The 25772-nt window shown below is 43.5% G+C and overlaps 1 protein-coding gene across 1 annotated transcript in view; it reads right to left on the reverse strand.

The window, feature by feature from the left end:
* The window catches only part of LOC126456137 (glutamate receptor ionotropic, kainate 2-like), a 219972-nt gene that overhangs the window by 110716 nt on the left and 83484 nt on the right, over positions 1-25772 (reverse strand). Inside the window, exons 7-8 of the mRNA XM_050091891.1 lie at positions 15245-15406; positions 6636-6794 (exon numbers count right to left, since the gene is read on the reverse strand). Coding sequence (XP_049947848.1) covers positions 6636-6794; positions 15245-15406 — 321 coding nt within the window. The remainder of the gene's footprint in view (positions 1-6635; positions 6795-15244; positions 15407-25772) is intronic.

Below are 25772 nucleotides of genomic sequence, written 5' to 3' on the forward strand. Positions count from 1 at the left end.
CAAATGAATCCACTATGCTATCTCCGTCCGTTATACTGAAAAACGTTGAACCACCGAACAAAATTAAAGAATTAATAGAATTTCCCAAAAGTCGTCGCCTACGACACCACGAAATAATTGACATTGCGCTGAACAACATCAAACGTGCCGCAGAGCGCCGGAGAAGACAGCAAAAACAGGTTTGTACACGCCGCGTCTTTCACGTTGGACAGAAGATACTAGTACGTACACACTATTTATCCAGCAAATTAAAAGGTAAGTGCAGTAAATTTGAACTTCTATACGCAGGTCCATATCGGATTCGCAGCATCCCTCACCCCAATGTTGTACACGTCGAAACTTTGAGAACCAGAAAATCGAAAGGCAATCACCATATCTCAAACATTAAACCGTTTATTGAGTGAAACCACTGTATGATTCAACACACTATGATGCCATTTACTAATGCAATTAATTCACCTGACTAATTATTGATGATTATCGTATCTTTTTCTTGGCAAGTGCCCGGCAAGGTAAGGTTAGCAGGTCGCTTTTCTTGTCGTTACACATCAGACCGTGCACATTTTCCATTTTTTGTGTATATGACTGTACTCCAGTTTTGTTTGTATGCACTATGAAATAGTTAAGATATAACACACACCAGTCGACTTTGACATTTTTTGTTGCCATATGACACCTCAAGATCGTGACTGTTTAACATTTTTTTTGCTACTGCATTGTATTATTCTGTGTACATTTTGGCATCTGAACACTGTCAACGTCTTTAACATATTACGTTTTCTGTCATGTTATGCTGTATGGCTGATTGTGTCACCATAAACCAGTCATTATTTAGTGGGTATATGATTTAAATGCAAGACATTAATCTCTGTCATCAATTTCAGAAAGAAATGATGTATGTAAGAAATAAATTTAACATAAATGGGAATTTCACCTACGGAATAAACGAAAGGAGATGCAATAACTTTATGAGGAAGAGTAAATGGATCAGGATTAACAAACATTAACAAGAATATACTATACTCATCACAGAATAGCAGTCTTAACTAATTTTTTCTTTCAGAATACAAGGTGATTGATGCAGGCTGTCAGACTGAACTACACATCTTAGTTTTAGTGATGAAATATGCTAGAGATAAGGAATAATTGTGTAATGAGTAATGAAGTGATTTTTTGCAGATGATAATGAATACTGATGAATAATGATGAAGGAAATGGTATTATGAATAATGAAGTTTTTCTTTACAGGTGATGATAATAATGAAGTTATGATAATATGGATAATGAAGTGATGGATAATGAAGTTTTTTCTTTACAGATGAGGATAATGTTGAAGTTATGTATTTATGCTACGTAGTTATTTAAGTATTTGTTGCAGTTTGCTTTGACAGCAGGTGTTACATTGCATAGTAGGATGACTGAAAGTTTTGGAAAGGACAGCTATGGAACACATTTTTATACACACTTCACTGCCTGTTAATTCGAAGTTCACTACTTTTCAGCATAGTGTGCGTTTCTTCTTTCAGGTCAATAATCCGTTTTTGTATTTTTTCCAGGAGAAGTTTTTCATGACACTTACTAAACCTGTTACTTATTATACCTGTTCTAGTACTTGCATTTTTATATTTTTACCCATTTGTGTCTATCGTTTATAAATGTGAACACATGTACTGCCTTGTTACATAATCTTGCTACAGCTGACTCATGACGAATGACGTTACCTATCCTCATTTGCTGCAATGGGTCAAAAGCAAATAGTGTTATGTTTCAGCAATTAATTATCGATCCCAACGCAATGCATTGCTAACAAAAAAAAAAAAAAAAATAAAATGTATTAACAGTCCCAAATAGTGATACCAGTTTGAGAAAATTCTGAATAATACTGATCAACTCTGAATAGCATGTCACTTGAGTAATGACCTTTTAATGAAACTATATTCAAAATAATGCTTTGTCACTAGCTAATAACTGCCACTGTTTATTGTAATGATACTACGTATAATGCCTGTGATTACTAATGATTTGACTGTAATTAACTGATTTTAATAATGACTTTGTAATGATCTGAATACTACTGAAGGAGGAACACTGTTTATTGTAATGATACTACTTATAATGCCTGTGATTATTAATGATTTGACTGTAATTAACTGATTTTTAATAATGACTTCGTAATAACCTGAATAATGCTGAATGATGATTCTATTCAATACTTGCTGGCCACTGAGTGCCAATAATTAATGTCACTTGAAGAATTGTTATTAATTATGCCATTAATTAGCCCTTTTTTTCCCATGTTGAGTTTTCATGTTTTGGTTAATGGCCAATGAGTGCCAATAATTTGTATCACTCAATGTATTATGTTAATGCTAGGCCAATAATTGACTCTGGCTTCTGATGAACATTATTCTGTCTTACTAAATATACTTTGTAACTGGCCAAGGACCACCACTGTTTATTGTAATACGATCACCCATGATGCCAGCTAGTGATTCTTAATAGATTGGAATGACACATAATTAATTAACTATGGTACTGTTTAATAATGCTTTGTAATTAATTAAGGCTAATAATTCTTACTATATTGAAATGACAAATGATCAATTAATTAACTGTAATTAGACAAATGATTAATTAACGACAAATGATTAATTAACTGTAATTAGACAAATGATTAATATGATTAATTACCTGGAATTAGACAAATGATTAATTAACTGTAATTAGACAAATGATTAATTAATGACAAATAATTAATTAACTGTAATTAGGAAAAGGCTAATGATTCTTAATTATACTCTGTAACTGAAAAGAATGCGATTATTTCATAATGCTTTGTAACCAGGAAAAGAAGGCTACTGATTCTATGTACAACAATTAATGAACATTTTTCTGTAATACTACATACTTGGTACAGAAATGTTCAATAACTGGGCTATGAATGCCACAAACTACTAATTAAGTCTGTAATTGTCAATATTATGTGACTTGATGTCCTTCACCTCATAAGCTGACTACCCTGAATTACTGCAATGTCCATTTGTCCTGTTTATCCCAGTGATCATGGAGCACTATATTTGGTTTTGCACTAATTCTACGTTGGTGTGCCTTGTAAGAGTGTGGTGTTGACACGACATGCTGTCCACCACCATGAGCGATGAAGACATTATTATGGTCCCACTGTTTGGTGTACGTAATGTGCTGCCAAAATGAAAACATGGAACATTACTACGACAGTTCAGTGTCTTGGCTACACTGATAAATTCTGATGGGAAAAGAACTTCAAGTTGTGTCACTTGGTGTTGTACTTCTGTGGAAAGATATGGACTTTCAGAGCAGCTGTGTGCAATCTAAAGTGCTACAACCATGATGCAATCCTTCCCTTTCCTATCCTGATTCTTGTCACATAAAAAAAAAAAAAAAAAAAAAAAAAAAAATTTTTTTTGGTAACATCATTTATGTTCATAGGTTATACATTTTTCGATTCGCTGAACTCCAATGCGAGTACACTTATGTCACTTGTCAACATAATATTTTTTGCCAGTCTGTTCATTTGTTCTGAATATGCTAAAGAATTTTCAGTGCCTGTGCACTTTGTTATCTGTCAAATAATTTGTATATACATTTTTCTGATTTGCTACTATGTTTTGTACTCACATTTTGTCTTTGTCTGATATATTTTGTACTTAGTGCGTGTGCACAACATTTAAATATTCTGTAAGTTGTAGGTTTTTGTTAATTAAAGAAAAATTTTGCCGCGCTTGGCAAGTCCAAATGACTCACCATCGCTGCCAAATTTTTGCCCCCCCAGTGGAGGGTTATGAAACACGTATGTAACATAGCAGCGATGGCGAGGCATTGTAGCATCTGTGACCAGAGAGTATGCGCTTGACCGCGCGAGTGTTGCGAGCGGTTCTCAGTCAGTCAGTCAGTCGTTGCGAGTCAGTAGCAGTCGTTGCTAGTCTGTAGCTCTGTATAGTTGAGAGCAGTACTTTGTCAGTAGTCGTCGCGTGCAGTACGCTAGTAATCGTCATGCAGAGCGGTCGGTCAGCAGTAGCAGCCCAGTGCGGTTGTATGATGTAGGCGGTCGGCAACACTGGTCAAGATGGTGACTAAGGTATACCATTAATTAATATAATCATTAGATAATGTAAAAATTTATTTATTGTAATTATTCTCCAACAAGTTCCCCAATAATAATTTTTATTTCAAAAGCATTTTTTCAAAAATTTAATTTTTTATTGAACTGAAGATCTCGTTGCACTTCCCATTTCATTCCACTTCTTTTGAAGAAAAATTTCACTAGAATCACAAAAAAAAAGAGAATATTATTATTTGCAATGCAGTTCCTCCAAGCGGTGCGCAACAACAAGAGCAGATATGTGACATCCATTTATTCTGAGGTAAGACTTTAATTCCGATTGTTTTACACAGGGCCAAAGACCGATATTTCGGTTTAATTTAATTTTCTTATCACTGAACGGACTTTAAATTTTGTGAAGAATTTATATTTGAGTCAGATTGCGAATTTCACATTTTTGTTGCCATTGTCAGTACATTTGATTGTGGGCAGGTTACGCTTAGAGCAATGTCCATTAGCATTTCTAATTAGTATCGTCCTTTTCTTTTAAAATTTTTGTAGGGAGGTTACACTTGGCTCCCATTTCTATTAAGTATTGCTTTATTTTCTTTAAAAATTTTGTGGGGAGGTTACAACGTATACATCTTCCAAGGACCTCATGAAATGATGGTATCCTGCCAATTGCTAAAAATGTAGTTAGTAAAAGAAACCGGTGAAATGTTTGAAAAAGTTATTTGTATCACCAGTTAGCTGTTCATTCAGTGTGTTCTGATTATCCACGCTATGTATCGTAATTTCCAGCTGTTCTAGTAGATCCAGCTTTTTGCCTTTGTCCTATCTATGTAAAATAACGAGATCCTGATCTATTCCCAACATTGGGTGTCCCGTTTCCCAAATATGCGTGGCTACAGCTGACTTTTCGAAATTATTAAGCCGGAAAGCATCGTTACGTTCTTTGTAACGTACTTTAAAGGACCTACCAGTTTGGCCTACATAGCTTGCCTTGCACGTGTTACACTAAATTTTATAGACCCCAGCTCTCTCATATTTATCGCTTTCCTGCTGTAAATTATTTCTTAATTTAAATCGCAGCGTATTATTGGTCTGAAAAGCGGTATCATCTTTAAAAGGTTTTAAAATGTTAGCCACATTTTGCGAAATATCACCGAAGTATGGTATTGTGATTCTCGTAATATTATTTGCGGTATTCTTCCTTGCATTCGCGCTCTGTTTCTGTCGTATTAATTTATTGACAACGTTTTGGTGATATCCGTTAGCTCTGGCTAATTGTTTCACGATGTTCAGCTCAGTCATTCTGTCTTCTTCATTCACAGGGACTCAAAAGGCTGTATCTATCAAAGATCTAAAAGCAGGAAGTGATTCTTGAGTTTCTCCCGGCGTATTTGATGGTCAAAATATCCACGGGTGTGCTGCCGGTCTATAGTGTCCAACGGGCACAATATTTCGGCGTTGTTAGAGAGGCCATCGAAATTCGCACCAATGACGACCTCATAAACCGTGACTGTGGCTATAATCTCTGCAAGGCTTGGGAACCAGCGATCGGGTTAATCAAGAGTAAATCGAGCAAACGTATAGTTGTGACGACCACGGCGGACAGAGCCATCACTCCGACGTCATCTCAGACGCCGTCGCAATCTGTTCCACCGCGCGACCGTGGCGCGGGGCGCGGACGGCGGAGGGAGCGCGCCGCGGGCGGAGGGTATTTAAATCAGCCGCCGCCGCGACCGAACCCAGTTCCCTCTGAGCAGCCATAGCGTACGGATCTCCGTGCCGGCACGTTCACAAGAGCTCAGTCCGTCAGTTCACCTGATGATGGCGACATGTATGATCGCCGAAATATTGTGCCCGTTGGACACTATAGACAGGCAGCACACCCGTGGATATTTTGACTAAAAGCAGGAAGTTTCTGGCTATTAGGATGGCAGGAAGATGTTTGTATAGACATCTCTGTGACTTCCTTGTTTACTTGCGCGTGAGCTCACTCGCGTTTCAGTGTCGTGTTTGGCTACGTGGTGTGTGGTATCAACGAAGACGGACGGTGCGGTTTACGACGATAGAAGAGAGAGCCATGTGATTAGATGTTGAACACCATAGTCGACACCATTTTAGAGTTTTTTATGTTTTGATGACTATGTGGAGATGCGCCTTGGAAGACACGGCTGCAACAAGGGAAGAAGCCACGATGTTTTAATTTTATTATCAACTGCCTGGTGCATGTTCCATTTTAGCGAGTTTTAACAGGTTCTTTTACTTTTTATTATTCTGATGATGGAAGCTCGACTTCCGAAACGCGTCAATCTTAGTGTTTTACACTATAAACAACTGGTTGAGCCGATATATTTTTTAACATTCACCTTCTTCCTGTTTTCATGCTTCACCTGCATTCGGTTTTTGACGGAGTATCCACTGGGTCATCTTACTACTAAATCTGTGTGTGTGTGGCGGGGGGGGGGGGGGGGGGGAGGTGCGATGGGAAGATTGCCTTGTGAGGAGCGGTGATGCGCCCACAGAGAGGCGGAGCACTAGCACTCACGTCGCGGATGAACTCGCGGACGCCGATGCCGTGGTCCCAGACGGCGCCGACGCCGCCGTGGCAGGGCAGGCGCTGCTCGCGCACCGGCTGCGCCGTGCTGCCCTTGAAGAGCGCGTTGGCCAGCACGTGCACCGCGTCGAACACCAGCGCCGTCTCCGTCTGACGCAACGACACTCCGTCATAACCTCACCATCACACGCCTAACAGGGTGACAGTTACTGAACCACGTGAAATAAAATCGTCTTAACTTCTGAACGGTTTGCGTTAGAACGTTCAAACTGCACTGATGGCCGCGGGCATCATGGAAATTACACTACTGGTCATTAAAATTGCTAGACCACGAATATGACGTGCTACAGACGCGAAGTTTAACCGACAGGAAGAAGATGCTGTGATATGCAAATGATAGCTCTTCAGACCATTCACACAAGGTTGGCGCCGGTGGCGACACCTACAACGTGCTGACATGAGGAAAGTGTACAACCGATTGCTCACGCACAAACAGCAGTTGACCGGCGTTGCCTGGTGATACGTTGTTGTGATGCCTCGTGTAAGGAGGAGAAATGCGTACCATCACGTTTCCGACTTTGATAAAGGTCGCATTGTAGCCTATCGCGATTGCGGTTTATCGTATCGCGACATTGCTGCTCGCGTTGGTCGAGATCCACTGAATGTTAGCAGAATATGGAATCGGTGGGTTCAGGAGGGTAATACGGAACGCCGTGCTGGATCCAAACGGCCTCTTATCACTAGCAGTCGAGATGACAGGCATCTTATCCACATGGCTGTAACGGATCGTGCAGTCACGTCTCGATCCCTGAGTTGCCACATGGGGACGTTTGCAAGACAACAACCATCTGCACTAACAATTCGACGACGTTTGCAGCAGCATGGACTATCAGCTCGGAGACCGTGGCTGCGGTTACCCTTGACGATGCATCACGGACAGGAGCGCCTGCGATGGTGTACTCAACGACGAACCTGGGTGCACGAATGGCAAAATGTCATTTTTTCGGATGAATCCAGGTTCTGTTTAAAGCATCATGGTGGTGGCATCCGTGTTTGGCGACATCGCGGTGAACGCACATTGGAAGCGTGTATTCGTCATCGCCATACTGGCGTATCACCCGGTGTGATGCTATGGGGTGTCACTGGTTACACGTCTCGGTCACCTCTTGTTCGCATTGACGGCACTTTGAACAGTGGTCGTTACATTTCAGATGTGTTACGACCCGTGGCTCTACCCTTCATTCGATCCCTGCGAAACCCTACATTTCAGCAGGATAATGCACGACCGCATGTTGCATGTCCTGTACGGGCCTTTCTGGATACAGAAAATGTTCACCTGCTGCCCTAGCCAGCACACTTTCCAGATCTCTCACCAACTGAAATCGTCTGGTCAATGGTGGCCGAGCAACTGGTTCGTCACAATACGCCAGTCACTACTCTTGATGAACTGTGGTATCGTGTTGAAGCTGCATGGGCAGCTGTACCTGTACACGCCATCCAAGCTCTGTTTGGGTCAACGCCCAGGCGTATCAAGGCCGTTATTACGGCCAGAGATGGTTGTTCTGGTTACTGACTTCTCAGGATCTATGGACCGAAATTGCGTGAAAATGTAATCAGATGTCAGTTCTAGTATAATATATTTGTCCAATGAATACCCGTTTATCATCTGCATTTCTTCTTGGTGTAGCAATTTTAATGGCCAGTAGTGTAGTATGCGCATGCGCACGCGCCTTGTTGTAGTCGGCCATTTGCACGTGAAAACTTCACGTTGCCTGAACGTATAGCGCTTGTGAAAGCCTACTATGTGAGTAATAACAGCCCAGCTGCGATTCTAAGGAAGTTTGCCACCGAGTTCGTGATTAACACAACCGTTCCAAGTGTGCTAACAATCGTGAACCTAATTCGCAAGTTTCAAAGAACGGGTAGTGTTCGTGATGACAGAGTTGGTAATGTTGGTCGTCCAAAAAGGGTGAAAACGCCTGAAAACATCGAGAAGACAGGCGTTGTGTTTCAAACCAGGTGCACAACAGGTGGGAATCAACCGGAATACATTGCGACAAATTGTTGCTGAAGACCTGCATCCCTCCCAACACAAAATTCAAACCCATCAACCATTAATCCCCAGAGCCGTGGAACAGCGGTTGTGTTCCGCTAACACTATTGTCCATAGAATTGACGAACAGTACTTTGATATGAAAATGCCTTAGTTTCGAGACGAATCCCACTTTCATTTGAATACGTTCGTCAATAAGCAAATCTGGCGCGTTTGGGGGACTGAGAATCCGCATTTCGCTATCGACAAGTCTCTTCACCCTCAACAGGTGACCGTGTGGGGTCAGTGTCCTGTCACGAGATAATCACTGTGATATTCCTTGATGGCACGGTGACTACCGAACTGTACGTGAAGGTTTTGGAATATGATTTCATCCTCATTATCCAAAGTGACCCTGATTTCGACAATATGTGGATCATGTAAGACGAAGTTCGACCCCGTCGAAGCAGGAGAGCACTCTGGGGACCTCATCGTGGCTCTGTGGTACCCAGAAGCCATTGGCATAGGTCTCGATTGGCCGCCAGATTCTCCGGATCTGAACACATGCGCCTCCTTTTTGTGGGCCGATGTTAAGGACCAGGTGTACAGCAATAGCCCCAAAACCATTTCTGAGCTGAAAACAGCCATTCAGGAGATCATCGACAGCACCGATGTTCTGACACTTTAGCGGATCACACGCAATTTCGCTATTCGGCTGCGCATCATCGCCAATATGGCACGCATATCGAACATGTCATAACCTAAATCCGCATACCTGTAATGACGTTTACATGTTGACTAAAGTGTGTGCACGCCGTAGTTCATGACTAATTTACGTTTCTTTTTATAGTTCAATAATTGTCACCCTGTGCCTGCTACACAGCAACTACTAAAACAATACAAAACAGGCAGTACATAGAAATAAACATGCTACCCTAGTAACTATACTATCTGGTAAAAAGATATAAAGCTAACGCTTGGGATTAAAAAAGAGCAGAGAATGAGGGTGAAGCGTCTGGCTTTCGCGGACAACCTCGCGATTCTAAGGAGAAATAGAGAGGAAGCCAAACTTGCATTGGTAAAGCTACATGAAATCTCACATAAAACTAGGCTACAAATCTCCTACAAGAAAACACAGTTTATGGAAAACAAACACGTAGATAATTTCCTCATTACTACTCAATACGGGTAAGTGGCACAAGTTGCCCACTTCATATACATGGGAGAGATAATCCAGCCATCAGGACTGAACTCAATAGCCAATAAAGATAGAATCTCCAGATTACAAAAAGCATATAAGCTCACTTGGAATCACTATAATAAGAAATCTCTTTCTGTCAATGCGAAACTAAGGCATTACAACACAGCAGTCCTGCCAGAAGCACTTTATGCTGCAGAAATTGCAGTGATTCATGGTCATGCGAAGATCAGAGAGATTGAAAAGCAGGAAAGAAAAATTCTGAGGAAAATATATGGACCATTGTTTCGGGAAGGAATTTGAATGAAGAGACGAACTAGAGAGATTTACAAAGACATAGAAACAATAACAGACACCTGTGGAAAGAGAAGGAGTAAATTTTATGGACATATCAGCAGGATGAATAAAAGCAAGCTCACAAGACAAATCTTTGAGATAGTAAACAAGAGCAGAAACAAGACAAAGTGGATCACTGAAGCAGAAGAAGACATTAATGAACTGGGGATCACACAAGACAACATAAACAATAGATAACAGTTTAGAAACATCATACAGAAACACACACTTAAACGAGAACATACGGAGAACAAAACTGGAAAAATATGGTCAGAAGAACGCAAGAGAGAACACAGTGAACGTATGAAGAGAATTTGGGAAGAAGGAAGAAGGAAGAAGAAATCATGACTGCTCAAGTTCAATCGCTCTCTCAAAAGGGAATAATCGAAAATAATAATAATAATAAAGCTAACCCTGTGTAAACCCCAGTTTACTACTAGATGTCACGAGAGGCTGGCCCATCAGCATAAAAGGACGCAAGGAGAATTGTGTTGTCACCAGAGAAGCAGCAAAGGGGGAATGAGCCGATCGGGAGAGCTTTGTAACGTCGAACGTGGACTAGTCACTGGATGTCAACTGAAATGAGTAACAAATCTTTCTAAAGCTGCCGAAGTCCACTATTGATGATGTGAATCTGAAGCGGATACACGAAGGAACAGTCACAGCTAAGCAAGACCAGGTAGACCTCCTACACTGGCAGATAGGTATCATCGATCATTGTGGAAGGTGACTGTAAAAATCTCATGAAATCAGTGCAAGGAATCACTAGTGAGTTGCAAAGTGGTATCAGCCAACCACCCGGCACAACAATTGTGCGTATGGAGTTAAAACGAATCACGTTCAACGGTCGATCAGCTCCTCAGAAGCCCCACATTTCTGTAGTCCATGCTAAGCCACGCTTGAGAAGGTGTAAATAGTGTCGCTACTGCACAGTGGATCAGAGGAAGGGAGTAATCTGGAGTGATGAATCACGCTATACCTGGTCTGAAACCGATGGATGTCTGCCATCGTGTGTAGTGACAACAGTGAATTACGGAGGAGGTGATGTTAAGGCGTGGAGTGTTTTTCGTCGTTCGAGGATGGTTTGCTTACTGTGTTTTAAGAAAATTCTAAATGCAGAAGGATATGGGCACATTTTACGAATTTGTCCATAATGTACAAAAGTGGAACAGTTCGGAAACGAAGACTGATTCTTATCACCATGACAAAGCACCCTGTAATAAGGCAGCATCCGTGAGGCAATGGTTTGGGGGGAATAACATTCCTGAAATGGAAATTTTGGAAATTTGTGGTAAGTTCCTATGGGACCAGACTGCTGAGGTCATCGGTCCCTAGGCTTAATCCTTAATCTAACTTAAACCAACTTACGCTAAAGACGACACACACAGCCATGCCCGAGAGAGGACTCGAACTTCTGACGTGGGGGAGCCGCGCGAACCGTGGCAAGGCACCCTAAACCTCACGGCTATCCCGCGCGACTTCTGAAATGGACTGGCCTTCCCAGACTCCGGACCAGAACCCAGTGGAACACTTTTGGGTTGAATTACAACGTTGACTGCACTCTAGATCTTAGTGTCCAACATCATCACTCTCTGGTTTCGGCTCTTGAGAAAGAATGGGCTACATTGTCACCTCACTGAGACTGTCTCAACTGAATCCAAGCCGTCATAAAGACGAAGGGCACCCATATTAGTGTCCCCTAACAACACTATAGATATATTTAACCAGGTAATTTATAGTGACTCACTTCGGAAGATCGATCCTTACATGAAAAGGAGCAAGAATTTCACATTAACTCGCGTCCGGGAAGGTACACAGATTACCGTCATTCTCTCAGTGTTATTGCAGGATGGCTTTATATTTAACTTAAATATAGTAATATGTGTTCTTCAGTGGAACTGCACACAGTTGGAAGCAGTGTAAATACACTGTTTAGCACATGTTTTGCACGTCATTGACATTATACTCTCTGAATTCATAAAAAAAATACGCCTTCACATATTATAGGCCTTCTTTTTTTGTCTGAGAGATGGTTTCAAAGAACTAAATTAAAAAAAGGTCTCATCTTTCCAATGTCACCATCGTTTCCGGAATATTCCCCTCGCCTACAAGGTAATAATTTATATGTATACCATGATCTGAAATCGAAATTGCCACAACGTGAAACCCACTTTAATCACATGATTTTGAGCGAGATATTTTGTAGGATATGTCAGGCTAGAGTTGACAAAAGAACTGAATGTATGAATTGAATGAGAATGTGGCCGATAGTGACCGAAGTGGTATGATGTTGTGTATTAGTTAAGTTGGCATCTAGATCTTAAGATAGCTACAACTCCGTGATAGTATTGCGTAGTTCAAATGGCTCTGAGCACTATGGGACTCAACATCTAAGGTCATCAGTCCCCTAGAATTTAAAACTACTTAAACCTAACAACTAACCTAAGGACATGACACACATCCATGCCCGAGGCAGTATTCGAACCTGCGACCGTAGCGGTCGCGCGGTTCCAGACTGAAACGTTTAGAACCGCTCGGCCACAACGGCCGGCTTATTGCGTAGTATTTCTAATATGCTATTGTCATTTTGCGTGGTAAGAAGTTACGACAGGGTATTAGATGTGTTTTTGTTGGAAATGCTGTCGTAATAAATGTATTTAACGGCAAGACTGACTTTATACGAAAGTGAGACCTCCCACGATTTACATCGGCGTCACATAGCCCCACTCAAAAAGTTCTGACAAAATCGTCGGCGCGAAGGTAAGTCCGTAGGCAATAACGCCGGCCTGCGCTGTAAATCATAAACATTGTGGTAGTTGTGGTGGAGAATGTTCCACACGGTCGTCTGACTTACTCTGTAACGGCGGGCCCCCTTCCTTGGGCTGATACCACGGTTACGGTCAAAGTTCTTCTATGTTTATGTTGGAAATTTCTGGCCACATGTCCATACGATCTTGCTTGCCGCTTATAATCTCAGGGATTGTTCGCAGTAATATCCCCATTTCGCAAAATAAACCTGCATGAGTGCAAATGAATTACATGTGGTCGTAATGAGACGTGATATGAAGAACACGCGTGGCCAGAAAAGCGTGCATTGCGAAGATCAATATCATTAGATGTAAGGGCGTGACGTAACAAAGGATGATGATGTTGGGTTTGTGGAGCGCTCAACTGCGCCGTTAGCAGCGCCCATACAAATTCCCAATCTTTACTCAGTCCAATCTCGCCACTTTCATGAATGATGATGGAATGATGAGGACAACACAGACACCCAGTCCCAGGGCGAAGAAAATCACCAACCCTGGCGGGAATCGAACACGGACCTCGTGATCCAGAGGCAGCAGCAACGGATATAACAAAGGAAAGCCTTAATTGTAAAATCTTCAGCAGTACGTTTCTTTCAAATACATATTTTTCTGCTCGTAGAAATTACTGATTTTGGAATATTTATCAACCTTCCAGAAGTAGCTTCCACTGACAGCTTTGTTTCTTTTTACATCGACTGAACACAAGCTCGTTTGTAAAACCGTACTAGCTGTCTGGCACGCATAGCGAGACCTAAAGTTATGTGGCTACAGCTTCGGCTGTTTGTTTTATGAGTCAAATGTTTACTGTGGCGATTGTCTGTTTTGGATAACATGTCTAAACACTACAAATATAAGATAATTAACTTAGCAAGCAAGCAGGCAAGCAAGAATGAACAACATATTGGTTCTCGACTGGTCAGTTTGCGAAACACACGCAAAATTTCGCACTAAAATTTCTAAAATGCTCGTATCGAAAAAATTGTACTATGTTCACGAATATGTGAACGAAGTGACACTGTGACGAACAGACTGTCTCCTACTTACAAGGGAACCTCCCCATTGCAGCCCCCTCAGATTTAGTTATAAGCTGGCACAGTGGATAGGCCTTGAAAAACTGAACACAGATCAATCGAGAAAACGGAAGAAGTTGTGTGGAAAAATAAGCAAAATATACAAACTGAGTAGTCCATGCGAAGACAGGGATCATCAGGGATAACCTGAGCTCAGGAGCGCCGTGGTCTCGTGGTTATCGTGAGCAGCTGCGGAATGAGAGGTCCTTGGTTCAAGTCTCCCCTCGCGTAAAAAGTTTTTCTTTATTTTCGCAAAGTTATGATCTGTCCATTCGTTCATTGACGTCTCTGTTCACTGCAATAAGTTTAGTGTCTGTGTTTTGCGACCGCACCGCAAAACCGTGCGATTAGTAGACGAAAGGACGTGCCTCTCCAATGGCAACCGAAAATATTGGTCGCAAGGTCATAGGTCAACCGATTCCTCCACAGGAAAACACGTCTGATATATTCTATACGACACTGGTGACGGCATGTGAGTCACATGAGAGAAATATGTTGTCGACCCGCCTAACTTGTACACTTGGCGAATGGGTAAAAAGATTCTTCTACGTTGCCCGATTTAGATTTTCTTGTGGATGTGATAATTACTCCCAAAAAAGTGATGAAAACATAAGAGTTTGTCACATAAACTGCAACAAATGAATCCAACAGTTTCACAGTCGCACACTTTTCCCTGTGCTCTGTCAAAACATATGTTTTTAACGTTTTCATATTTTTCCGTGTGTAGACCGTCAAATCCTGCATATGTCCAAGCAAATCTGAACATGTCTTGGAATTTTGGAGAGCGAAGTTGATTATGTGTGAGTGCCTGAACTTTGATAATTGTCTGAAAATAAAAAATTAAACTTTTCGCTCGCAGGAAGACTTGAACCAAGAATCTCTCGTGCCGCAGCTGCTGACGGTAACCACGGGACCACGGCGCTCCTGACCTCAAATCATCCTTGATGTTGCCCATCTTGCACATGGACTACTCAGTCTGTATATTTTGCTTATTTTTTCATAGTTCCACACAACTTCTTCCTGTTTTCTCGATTGATCTGTGTTCAGTTTTTCAAGGCCTTTCCACTGTATCAACTTATAACTAAATCTGAGGGGAGTGCGATGGGGAGATTCCCTTGTAAGTAGCCTACATCTCTTTTCCTACACTGCAGCCTCACCCGCAGAGTCTCCGGTCTGATGTGGATGGGCTGCGCCGTGCGCAGGTACTGGAAGTCCTGCATGCTCTTCAGCACGAGCTCGCTGTCCGGCTGGACGAGCCGCAGCGTCGTGATGTTGGCGCCGCTCTGCTGGTAGCGACCCAGGTCCAGTGTGTGCGTGTCCTGCAACAGGGGGCCGATCACTAGCACATGGAGGCGAGATTGACAGTATGTCGATAACGTAGTGATAACGATATACAGGGTGTTTCAAAAATGACCGGTATATTTGAAACGGCAATAAAAACTAAACGGGCAGCGATAGAAATACACCGTTTGTTGCAATATGCTTGGGACAACAGTACATTTTCCGGCAGACAAACTTTCGAAATTACAGTAGTTACAATTTTCAACAACAGATGGCGCTGCGGTCTGGGAAACACTATAGTACGATATTTTCCACATATCCACCATGCGTAGCAATAATATGGCGCAGTCTCTGAATGAAATTACCCGAAACCTTTGACAACGTGTCTGGCGGAATGGCTTCACATGCAGATGAGATGTACTGCTTCAGCTGTTCAATTGTTTCTGGATTCTGGCGGTACACCTGGTCTTTCAAGTGTCCCCACAGAAAGAAGTCACAGCGGTTCATGTCTGGCGAATAGGGAGGCCAATCCACGCCGCCTCCTGTATGTTTCGGATAGCCCAAAGCAATCACACAATCATCGAAATATTCATTCAGGAAATTAAAGACGTCGGCCGTGCGATGTGGTCGGGCACCATCTTGCATAAACCACGAGGTGTTCGCAGTGTCGTCTAAGGCAGTTTGTACCGCCACAAATTCACGAAGAATGTCCAGATAGCGTGATGCAGTAATCGTTTCGGATCTGAAAAATGGGCCAACGATTCCTTTGGAACAAATGGCGGCCCAGACCAGTACTTTTTGAGGATGCAGGGACGATGGGACTGCAACATGGGGCTTTTCGGTTCCCCATATGCGCCAGTTCTGTTTATTGACGAAGCCGTCCAGGTAAAAATAACCTTCGTCAGTAAACCAAATGCTGCCCACATGCATATCGCCGTCATCAATCCTGTGCACTATATCGTTAGCGGATGTCTCTCGTGCAGCAATGGTAGCGGCGCTGAGGGGTTGCCGCGTTTGAATTTTGTATGGATGGAGGTGTAAACTCTGGCGCATGAGACGATACGTGGACGTTGGCGTCATTTGGACCGCAGCTGCAACACGGCGAACGGAAACCCGAGGCCGCTGTTGGATCACCTGCTGCACTAGCTACGCGTTGCCCTCTGTGGTTGCCGTACGCGTTCGCCCTACCTTTCCAGCACGTTCATCCGTCACGTTCCCAGTCCGTTGAAATTTTTCAAACAGATCCTTTATTGTATCGCTTTTCGGTCCTTTGGTTACATTAAACCTCCGTTGAAAACTTCGTCTTGTTGCAACAACACTGTGTTCTAGGCGGTGGAATTCCAACACCAGGAATAAACCATGTTGTCTACTGCACACTTGCACGTTGTGAACAGCACACGCTTACAGCAGAAAGACGACGTACAGAATGGCGCACCCACAGACTGCGTTGTCTTCTATATCTTTCACATCACTTGCAGCGCCATCTGTTGTTGAAAATTGTAACTACTGTAATTTCGAAAGTTTGTCCGCCTGAAAATGTACTGTTGTCCCAAGCATATTGCAACAAACGGTGTATTTCTATCGCTGCTCGTTTAGTTTTTATTGCCGTTTCAAATATACCGGTCATTTTTGAAACACCCTGTAGCAGTAAACAACGTTAACGCTACAAGTGCTATGAAACTTGGCTGGGAGCGCAGCAGCCGATACAATTCTGCCGGTACTGACTTGTGTCAATGTTAATTAACACACAATATTGTTCACATTAACATAGGATGGTAGAAATATGAAATTAATAACTACTAGATTTCCGTTTCGACTACATAAAATCATTTAAGCGGTCGTTACCTACAGGCATCACACCTACCTTTGTAGAAGGATAAATGTATGTCTGCTTTACGTACTCCTTGAGCTGTGAGTGTTGGCCAGGAGCGTCGCAGAGATGGCATGTATCCGCTCCTACCAACCCTCCCCCCTTTTCCCCCCTTTGTGAAAATTTATGTTGCACATACAGTACGTATAGAGGATATCCGAATTAATGAATACGAGAACATTGTTGGCCGAGAAGACGATCGTTTCTAAGCAGCGGTATAACCCTGCTTGCAAACTGAAGAGCGAGTAGGCGAGTCAACGTTCTCTCCACCGAGCTACGTCACAAGGAGCATCTACAGGCTGACCCACAAAGTTATACCGACCCTACAACATTGAGTCATTTAAATCGGTAATTTCCAAGAATTATTGCCTATCGAAGATATGATGTTCAAACGATACATCGTAAATCGATCATGCGACTCTGGTGGCGGGAGTTATAATCAATTATTTGTGATCGTAATTTTTATCCGTTTTCCGTCGTTCCCTTAGTTGCTCTAGATTGCATACCTCTGCGAATTATTTGTGAGTTGCTAGGGAATCGCGGACGATTTATGTCGTTAGTGAGTGGGATGTCTGGTTTTCTTGACGTTTCTTCGGCGGATTCTCACACGTGGAAAAATCTAATTCCATGTTAATCCAGCGTAGAAAATTGTTCGACTTTTTATCGAAAATATGGAGTACCATGGGACGAGGGCGAGGGATGAAGGGACTATGTAGACTGTGGTAGTGCAAGTGTGTAAAACTTCGTAAGAAAGGTTTCGATGCTGAAATACTGTTTACAATTTCATTGCGGACAGTGCGGGAAACGAACGAGTAACAGGAAGAATACATGGTTCGACTCTTCCAAATTATCCAACCAGACCACCGTAATGGACTTTCCCTTGATGACAATACCGATGACGAGTTAGATAAGTCGTCTCCTTTGCAATTACAAGTACACTCCTGGAAATGGAAAAAAGAACACATTGACACCGGTGTGTCAGACCCACCATACTTGCTCCGGACACTGCGAGAGGGCTGTACAAGCAATGATCACACGCACGGCACAGCGGACACACGAGGAACCGCGGTGTTGGCCGTCGAATGGCGCTAGCTGCGCAGCATTTGTGCACCGCCGCCGTCAGTGTCAGCCAGTTTGCCGTGGCATACGGAGCTCCATCGCAGTCTTTAACACTGGTAGCATGCCGCGACAGCGTGGACGTGAACCGTATGTGCAGTTGACGGATTTTGAGCGAGGGCGTATAGCGGGCATGCGGGAGGCCGGGTGGACGTACCACCGAATTGCTCAACACGTGGGGCGTGAGGTCTCCACAGTACATCGATGTTGTCGTCAGTGGTCGGCGGAAGGTGCACGTGCCCGTCAACCTGGGACCGGACCGCAGCGACGCACGGATGCACGCCAAGACCGTAGGATCCTACGCAGTGCCGTAGGGGACCGCACCGCCACTTCCCAGCAAATTAGGGACACTGTTGCTCCTGGGGTATCGGCGAGGACCATTCGCAACCGTCTCCATGAAGCTGGGCTACGGTCCCGCACACCGTTAGGCCGTCTTCCGCTCACGCCCCAACATCGTGCAGCCCGCCTTCAGTGATGTCGAGACAGGCGTGAATGGAGGGACGAAAGGAGACGTGTCGTCTTCAGCGATGAGAGTCGCTTCTGCCTTGGTGCCAATGATGGTCGTATGCGTGTTTGGCGCCGTGCAGGTGAGCGCCACAATCAGGACTGCATACGACCGAGGCACACAGGGCCAACACCCGGCATCATGGTGTGGGGAGCGATCTCCTACACTGGCCGTACACCACTGGTGATCGTCGAGGGGACACTGAATAGTGCACGGTACATCCAAACCGTCATCGAACCCATCGTTCTACCATTCCTAGACCGGCAAGGGAACTTGCTGTTCCAACAGGACAATGCACGTCCGCATGTATCCCGTGCCACCCAACGTGCTCTAGAAGGTGTACGTCAACTACCCTGGCCAGCAAGATCTCCGGATCTGTCCCACATTGAGCATGTTTGGGACTGGATGAAGCGTCGTCTCACGCGGTCTGCACGTCCAGCACGAACGCTGGTCCAACTGAGGCGCCAGGTGGAAATGGCATGGCAAGCCGTTCCACAGGACTACATCCAGCATCTCTACGATCGTCTCCATGGGAGAATAGCAGCCTGCATTGCTGCGAAAGGTGGATATACACTGTACTAGTACCGACATTGTGCATGCTCTGTTGCCTGTGTCTATGTGCCTGTGGTTCTGTCAGTGTGATCATGTGATGTATCTGACCCCAGGAATGTGTCAATAAAGTTTCCCCTTCCTGGGACAATGAATTCACGGTGTTCTTATTTCAATTTCCAGGAGTGTATTTTTGTAACGCTCTTCTTTTGTCGTTGATGTAGCGAGCACCGTAAACATACTCGTAACGCCCGTCACCAGAGTCACATGATCGATTTACGATCGCACGTTCGATATGTATCATTTGGAGTGTTATTTTTCAGTAAATGCGTTTCAAACGATATAAAGAAATAAGTAACGAATATAACTATTGCAAGAAACGTACATGAACAGATTTTGCGAAAAGAATAAAACTTTGCAGTGCAGTGCTCCACGGGAAGTTGCTTCTTCGACACTGTGAACGGTAGCTGTATCATTCTTCCGGGGAAGACCTCTCCTCCACCAAGACCGGTGCTCGCTTTTTAGTTTACAGTCAGACTATAGCCATAAAAAGAAATAATAATCTTCGTGTCTACATTTACAAGGATGTACTTGAGATTTTCCATTCCTTAACAACCAACGAACAGCATTAGCTGCATGTAATTTGCAACCTTCCCTCTACGACGTTTTTATCTGGCTGCTTACGGAACTCTCTTATCATCATGCAACGACAGTGCTACGAGAAAGGAAAAACAGTCATGATGTTAAAACTGTGCTAATAATTGGAGTTAAGTTCGCGCTATGTTCTGTCACACATCCAGTACGAAAAGCAGCCGTTAATCTACGCCATCTCCACCACCCACTCCTTGTGATGGGTGGGGAGGGGAGGGGGGTGTAACGGCTGATGTATATAGACGCCCACCCGAGCAGAGAAGCAGTCATCAGGAATTACCTTAAGATGGAAACTAGTTTGTTTGCCGAAATACTTACGACGTGGGCCAGGCAGACATTCGGAAAATCTACGAAGGTGAGGAAAATGAAAACCTTTAATTTGAAACAACAAATTGAAATTTCGCGCCGTTATCCTGTAAGTTGGTAAGCGTGCTACAAACAGCGTACAGAATGGCCTGTACGTGGCAGCGTAGTGCAGATGTACACATAGCGTCGCAGTATCAATATAAAGATTGCCGCCCCACTTGCGACTTGCACCGGGGAAGAACAGCGTTCTGTTTTTCGGTTTTTGCGTAGTGAAGGTGTGAAACCTATTGAAATTCATCGACTAATGAAGGTTCAGTACGGTGATGCATGTTTGTCACAGCAGCAAGGCTACAAATGGAGTAGGAAGTTCGTAAATGGTGTGACTTCAGTGGAAGATGCTCCTCGTCCAGGTCAGGCACAACGAGTTGTGACTCCATGGAACTTTGCAGCAGTTGAAGCCATAGTGAAGGAAAACCACCCAGTCACACTGAATGACATTGCAGCATGTTTACCGATTAGTCATGGGTCAGCACACCACATTGTGCATGATGCGTTCCAGTTTCACAAAGTGTCTGCAAGAAAGGTGCCACGGCAGCTGACTCCTGAAATGAGAGAACGACGTGTTGATGCTTGTGAAGAACTTCTTCAGCGCTTTGAACGAGAAGGTGATGGCTTCCTTGCAAGAATCGTTACTGGGGACGAAACCGGGGTTCACTTCCACCAACCGGAAACGAAGAGAGCGAGCAAGGAATGGCGCCATTCCTCATCACCAAAACCAAAGAAGTTTCGAACAGAACCATCAGCAGGGAAGGTTATGCTGACTCTCTTTTGGGACGAAGAAGGCGTAATTTTGGAGTATTACATGCCTAGAGGGACCACTGTCACCAGTGCATCATACACAGATCTCCTAAAAAATCATCTGCGGCCTGCAATCAAATCAAAGCGACGTGGATTGCTGTCAGCAGGTGTCCTTTTGCAACATGACAATGCAAGGCTCCACACTGCCCGTACAACAGTTGCAACAATCACAGACGTGCATTTTGAGTGTCTTCCTCATCCACCATTCTCACCATACCTTGCCCCAGGTGATTTTCACATGTTTGGACCACTCAAAGACGCAATGGGACGAAAGAAGTTCCGTTCTGATGAAGAAGTACGCCACGCGGTGCATGAGTGGTTGCGCGGACTGCCAAAAGAATTTTTTTTTCTAAAAGAATTTATGCACTTTGTAAGCGCTGGAGAACTTGCATTGAGCGTGGGGGAGATCATGTTGAAAAGTGATACAGCTGCACAATAAATAATATTTAAAAAAATATGTAAGGTTTTCATTTGACTCACCCTCGTACAAATGGCTTCGTTTTTTTATGCATAATGTCAGAGAAAACAGCAGATCGCACATCAAGACGGAGCCATACAATACCATTACACTTACGGCAAAACGTTCCCACATTGACACCTGCCTTTCTTCTGATTTCTCGCATTTATCCTGATGAATTAGAAAACAGCTCTAATCATGCTAGAACTAGCAAGTAATTTCATGTCGTACTGCTTCGATCGAAGAGCACAATGACCAGACTAACTAAATGTTTAGCTGTATTACCACATAAGGTAAATTCGTAGGACAACAAAACTGATAGTATGCTAAATAAGCTGCCATTTTTGTCTACACATCGTTGAACCCAACGACAGACAGTTCCAAGTGCATAACATACCGAGCTGAATAGGAGTGTTGTAGAACCATTACTGCGAAGCCAACATCTACCAACACAATTTCGGAGGATTTTCAGATATATTTAGGTGTTTTGGTGTAAAGGAACCATGATCATCCGTGGCTGATTACAGATTAATTGAATTTCGTTTGACTTCTTGCCCCAGCTTACACTGTCCAGTCACATTAATATACCGTCTGTCAAAAGCCTGAGTAACCAGCATTTGCAGCGCGAGGCGTTCAGGATGAGAGTCAGTGAAATTCTGGAATATTCTGACGGGAATATGGAACCATGTAGACTCCAGGGCCGTGGAACTCGATAGAGGATTCATGGGACGAACATCCGGGTCAAGGTGGTACCACAGATACTCGATTGCGTTTACATCCAGGGAGTCTGGTGCCCAGGGGAGTCGGTAAACCCATCCTGGTGCTCTTCGAACCACGCACATACGCAACGAGCTGTGTGACATGTTTCATTGTCCTCCTGATAGACGCCAGCGTGCCGATGAACAACAACATCCACGTGGGGATAGATGTGGTCACCAATGACAGATGCACCCTTTCGTAGATCCACAGTGCCTTCCAGCGATAACGACGAGATCACCCATGGAATTCCAGGATACGTTCCATATATCATACCGCTCCTCCACTGGCCTGTGCCCCTTACTCCCAGATGTTTCCAACGTAAACGCCATCGGCCGTCTGTCGGACAGAGCATGAAACGTGATTCATCCGAAAAGGCCACTTGACGCAGTCAGTGGACGTCCAGTTGCGGTACTGGTGCGCAAGTCCCAGCATTTGTCGCCGATGAACAGCAGTCAAATGGTTCAAATGGCTCTGAGCAAAAAATGGTTCAAATGGCTCTGAGCACTATGGGACTTAACATCTGTGGTCACCAGTCCCCTAGAACTTAGAACTACTTAAACCTATCTAACCTAAGGACATCACACACATCCATACCCGAGGCAGAATTCGAACCTGCGTCCGTAGCGGTCACACGGTTCCAGACTAAAGCGCCTAGAACCGCACGGCCACACCGTCCGGCAACGGCAGTCAACATGGGCGCATGAACGAGGTGCCGCGGAGGCCTATACGCTGCAACGTTCGCTGAACGGTAGTTCAGAAGACGCTGTTCGTAGCTCCTTGGTTCATCTGGGTAGTTGCACGTCTGTTCGGCAGTACACACCTCCGCAGCCATCGCTCAACCTTGTCATCGACTGTCACCACAGTTTCCTCAGTGAAAGCGCAGTTTCGCCATGTGGGGTTTGTTTTAGCCATAGCGACACGCGAATATTTTTTCAAATTACAGTAGAACCCCTCTAATCCGACCTTGGATGGTCCGTCACTCCGGTTAGTCCGACCATGCTCAGGCTCGCGAGCCTGTGCCGACTCGTCACAGACTGGACGCCTGTGGGGCCATTGTTACGGTGTCTGTCACTGTGCATATCGTTATACTGTACGTTATTGTGCAGTTTTATCCTTTGTTGGGATTAAAAAACGTCGTTGTTTGCTTTATTCCGTGTTCTCTACAGTACTTATTACTGTAGATTCATTGTGTGTACAGTTGTCTGTTTTTCAACATGTCTGGGTTCAAACGTAAACACGTAACTCTTTCACTAAATGAAAAATTAAGACTGGACGAAGGAGAACCGCTCCAAAAAATTGCAAAGGAACTGAATGTAGCTGTTCGCACAATTAATGATTGCAGTAAGAATCGGAAAGACATTGAATCCTATACAGTTACGGCTGAGCCGGCCGGAGTGGCCGTGCGGTTCTGGGCGCTAGAGTCTGGAGCCGGGCGACCGCTGCGGTCGCAGGTTCGAATCCTGCCTCGGGCATGGATATGTGTGATGTCCTTAGGTTAGTTAGGTTTAAGTAGTTCTAAGTTCTAGGGGACTGATGACCTCAGCAGTTAAGTCGCATAGTGCTCAGAGCCATTTGAACCATTTTAGTTACGACTGATGGTGAAAACACACTGAAGAATCGCAAAACATCAAAAAAGCCTAAACTTGAACTGCTCGATAAGGAATTGTGGATGTAGTTTTGACAAGAAAGAAGGAAAGGAACTCCAATATCCGGGCCAATTCTCAAAGAAAAAGCGATAGTTTTGTACAAAAAACTGGAAGCCGAAAGAAAATTTGCTGCCAGTGAAGGCTGGATTGATAGCTGGAAAACTCGTCTTGGTGTCCGACTTGTTTCTATTTCCGGTGAAAAACTATCTGCCGATGGCGCAGTTTTCTGTTAAGTTTCAAGAAATTGTAGAAGAAAATGAATTGTTACCCTGCCAAGAGTATAAATCGACGAGACGGGGCTGAACTTTAAAATGTTGCCAACAAAAACGTTCGCAGCTCCAAATGAATCCGTGATAGGAACGAAACTTATAAAAGATAGAATAACAGTCATTCCTTGTAGCAACGCAGATGGTACCCACAAGCTCCCCTTGTTCGTCATTGGGAAATCTAAGAAGACAAGGTCATTCAAAAATACAAATTTATCTTCCCTGCCGGTTTATCTCCGCAATCAAAAATCTACTTGGATGGACTGCAACCTTTTTAAATCCTGGTTTTTTGACAAGTTTGTGCCATCGGTCGAAAAAGACTTGAAGCAAAAAAATCTGTCTGTTCGTGCTCTACTGCTGTTGGATAACGCAGCATCACATCCATCTGAGGAAATTTGGGTGAAAGGGGACATAAAAGCTCTCTTTCTGCCTCCTAATGTGACCTCACTCATCCAACCAATGGATCAGGGCGTTATCGAATGGTTAAAAAGGCGATATCGCTGAAAGTATATCAGCTCAATCTTGGAAAAATCTGAACGAGGTCATAACTTATTTGAGGCAATGAAATCCCTGAATATCAAAGATGCTATCTACACAATCGCTGCAGCATGGGATGAACTGAAACATTACACACTGCGGAAATCGTGGCGTAAGCTTTGGCCACAAGGTATGACTGAAAATGAGCATACCGAAGATGAGCAAAACAACGACGCACTGGAAATCGTTAAAGATCTACAAACTTTGGAGCCGAACGTCCCTGCCATTGAAGTTGAAGAGTGAATCAACGAATGTGACAAGGACTGTGACACTTTAGAAGAGCTTAATGACGACGAGATTGATGCCGCTGTTAGCCAGGAAACTGTGAATGAGCGGACGGCGAAGACGAACCCCCCACCCGGATTTCACACACCGACGCAAAAAACGTTTTTGACGTCGCCCTTCAATACATCGAGAAGAATCCAACTTCAATTCCAAAGGACGTTCTGTGGATAAAAAAAATGGAGGGACACTGCAGCTAAATCTAGAATAACATCTGCTAAACAAAAATGTATCACTGACTTTTTTTCCAAGTAATTTGTTTTCGCCTTTACTGTAAAAACAATGCATACAGTATATTCATTCTTAGCATATACATACAGTAGTTTATTTCTTTGTAAAAAATTTCTTTTTTATGTACAGTGCTCTAAACATTTTTTAGTTTACAGTATGTATAGTTTATACGTCATTAAGTACAGTACAGTACTGTAATTTGTTTGTCGTTTTTCCTTTTAAAACCAATAAATATTATAGTGTGTGTAGAAGTTTTGTAGTTAATATATTGTTTAACACTGTGTAAAAAAGATCTTTTTAGATTACTGTAGACGTCTTTTAGTTCTTAACTAGTTTAATTTTTTGTACTAAATGTCTTTTTATATTTTTTG

Source organism: Schistocerca serialis, chromosome 2 (genome assembly GCF_023864345.2).
Source record: "Schistocerca serialis cubense isolate TAMUIC-IGC-003099 chromosome 2, iqSchSeri2.2, whole genome shotgun sequence".
Lineage (NCBI taxonomy): Eukaryota > Metazoa > Arthropoda > Insecta > Orthoptera > Acrididae > Schistocerca > Schistocerca serialis.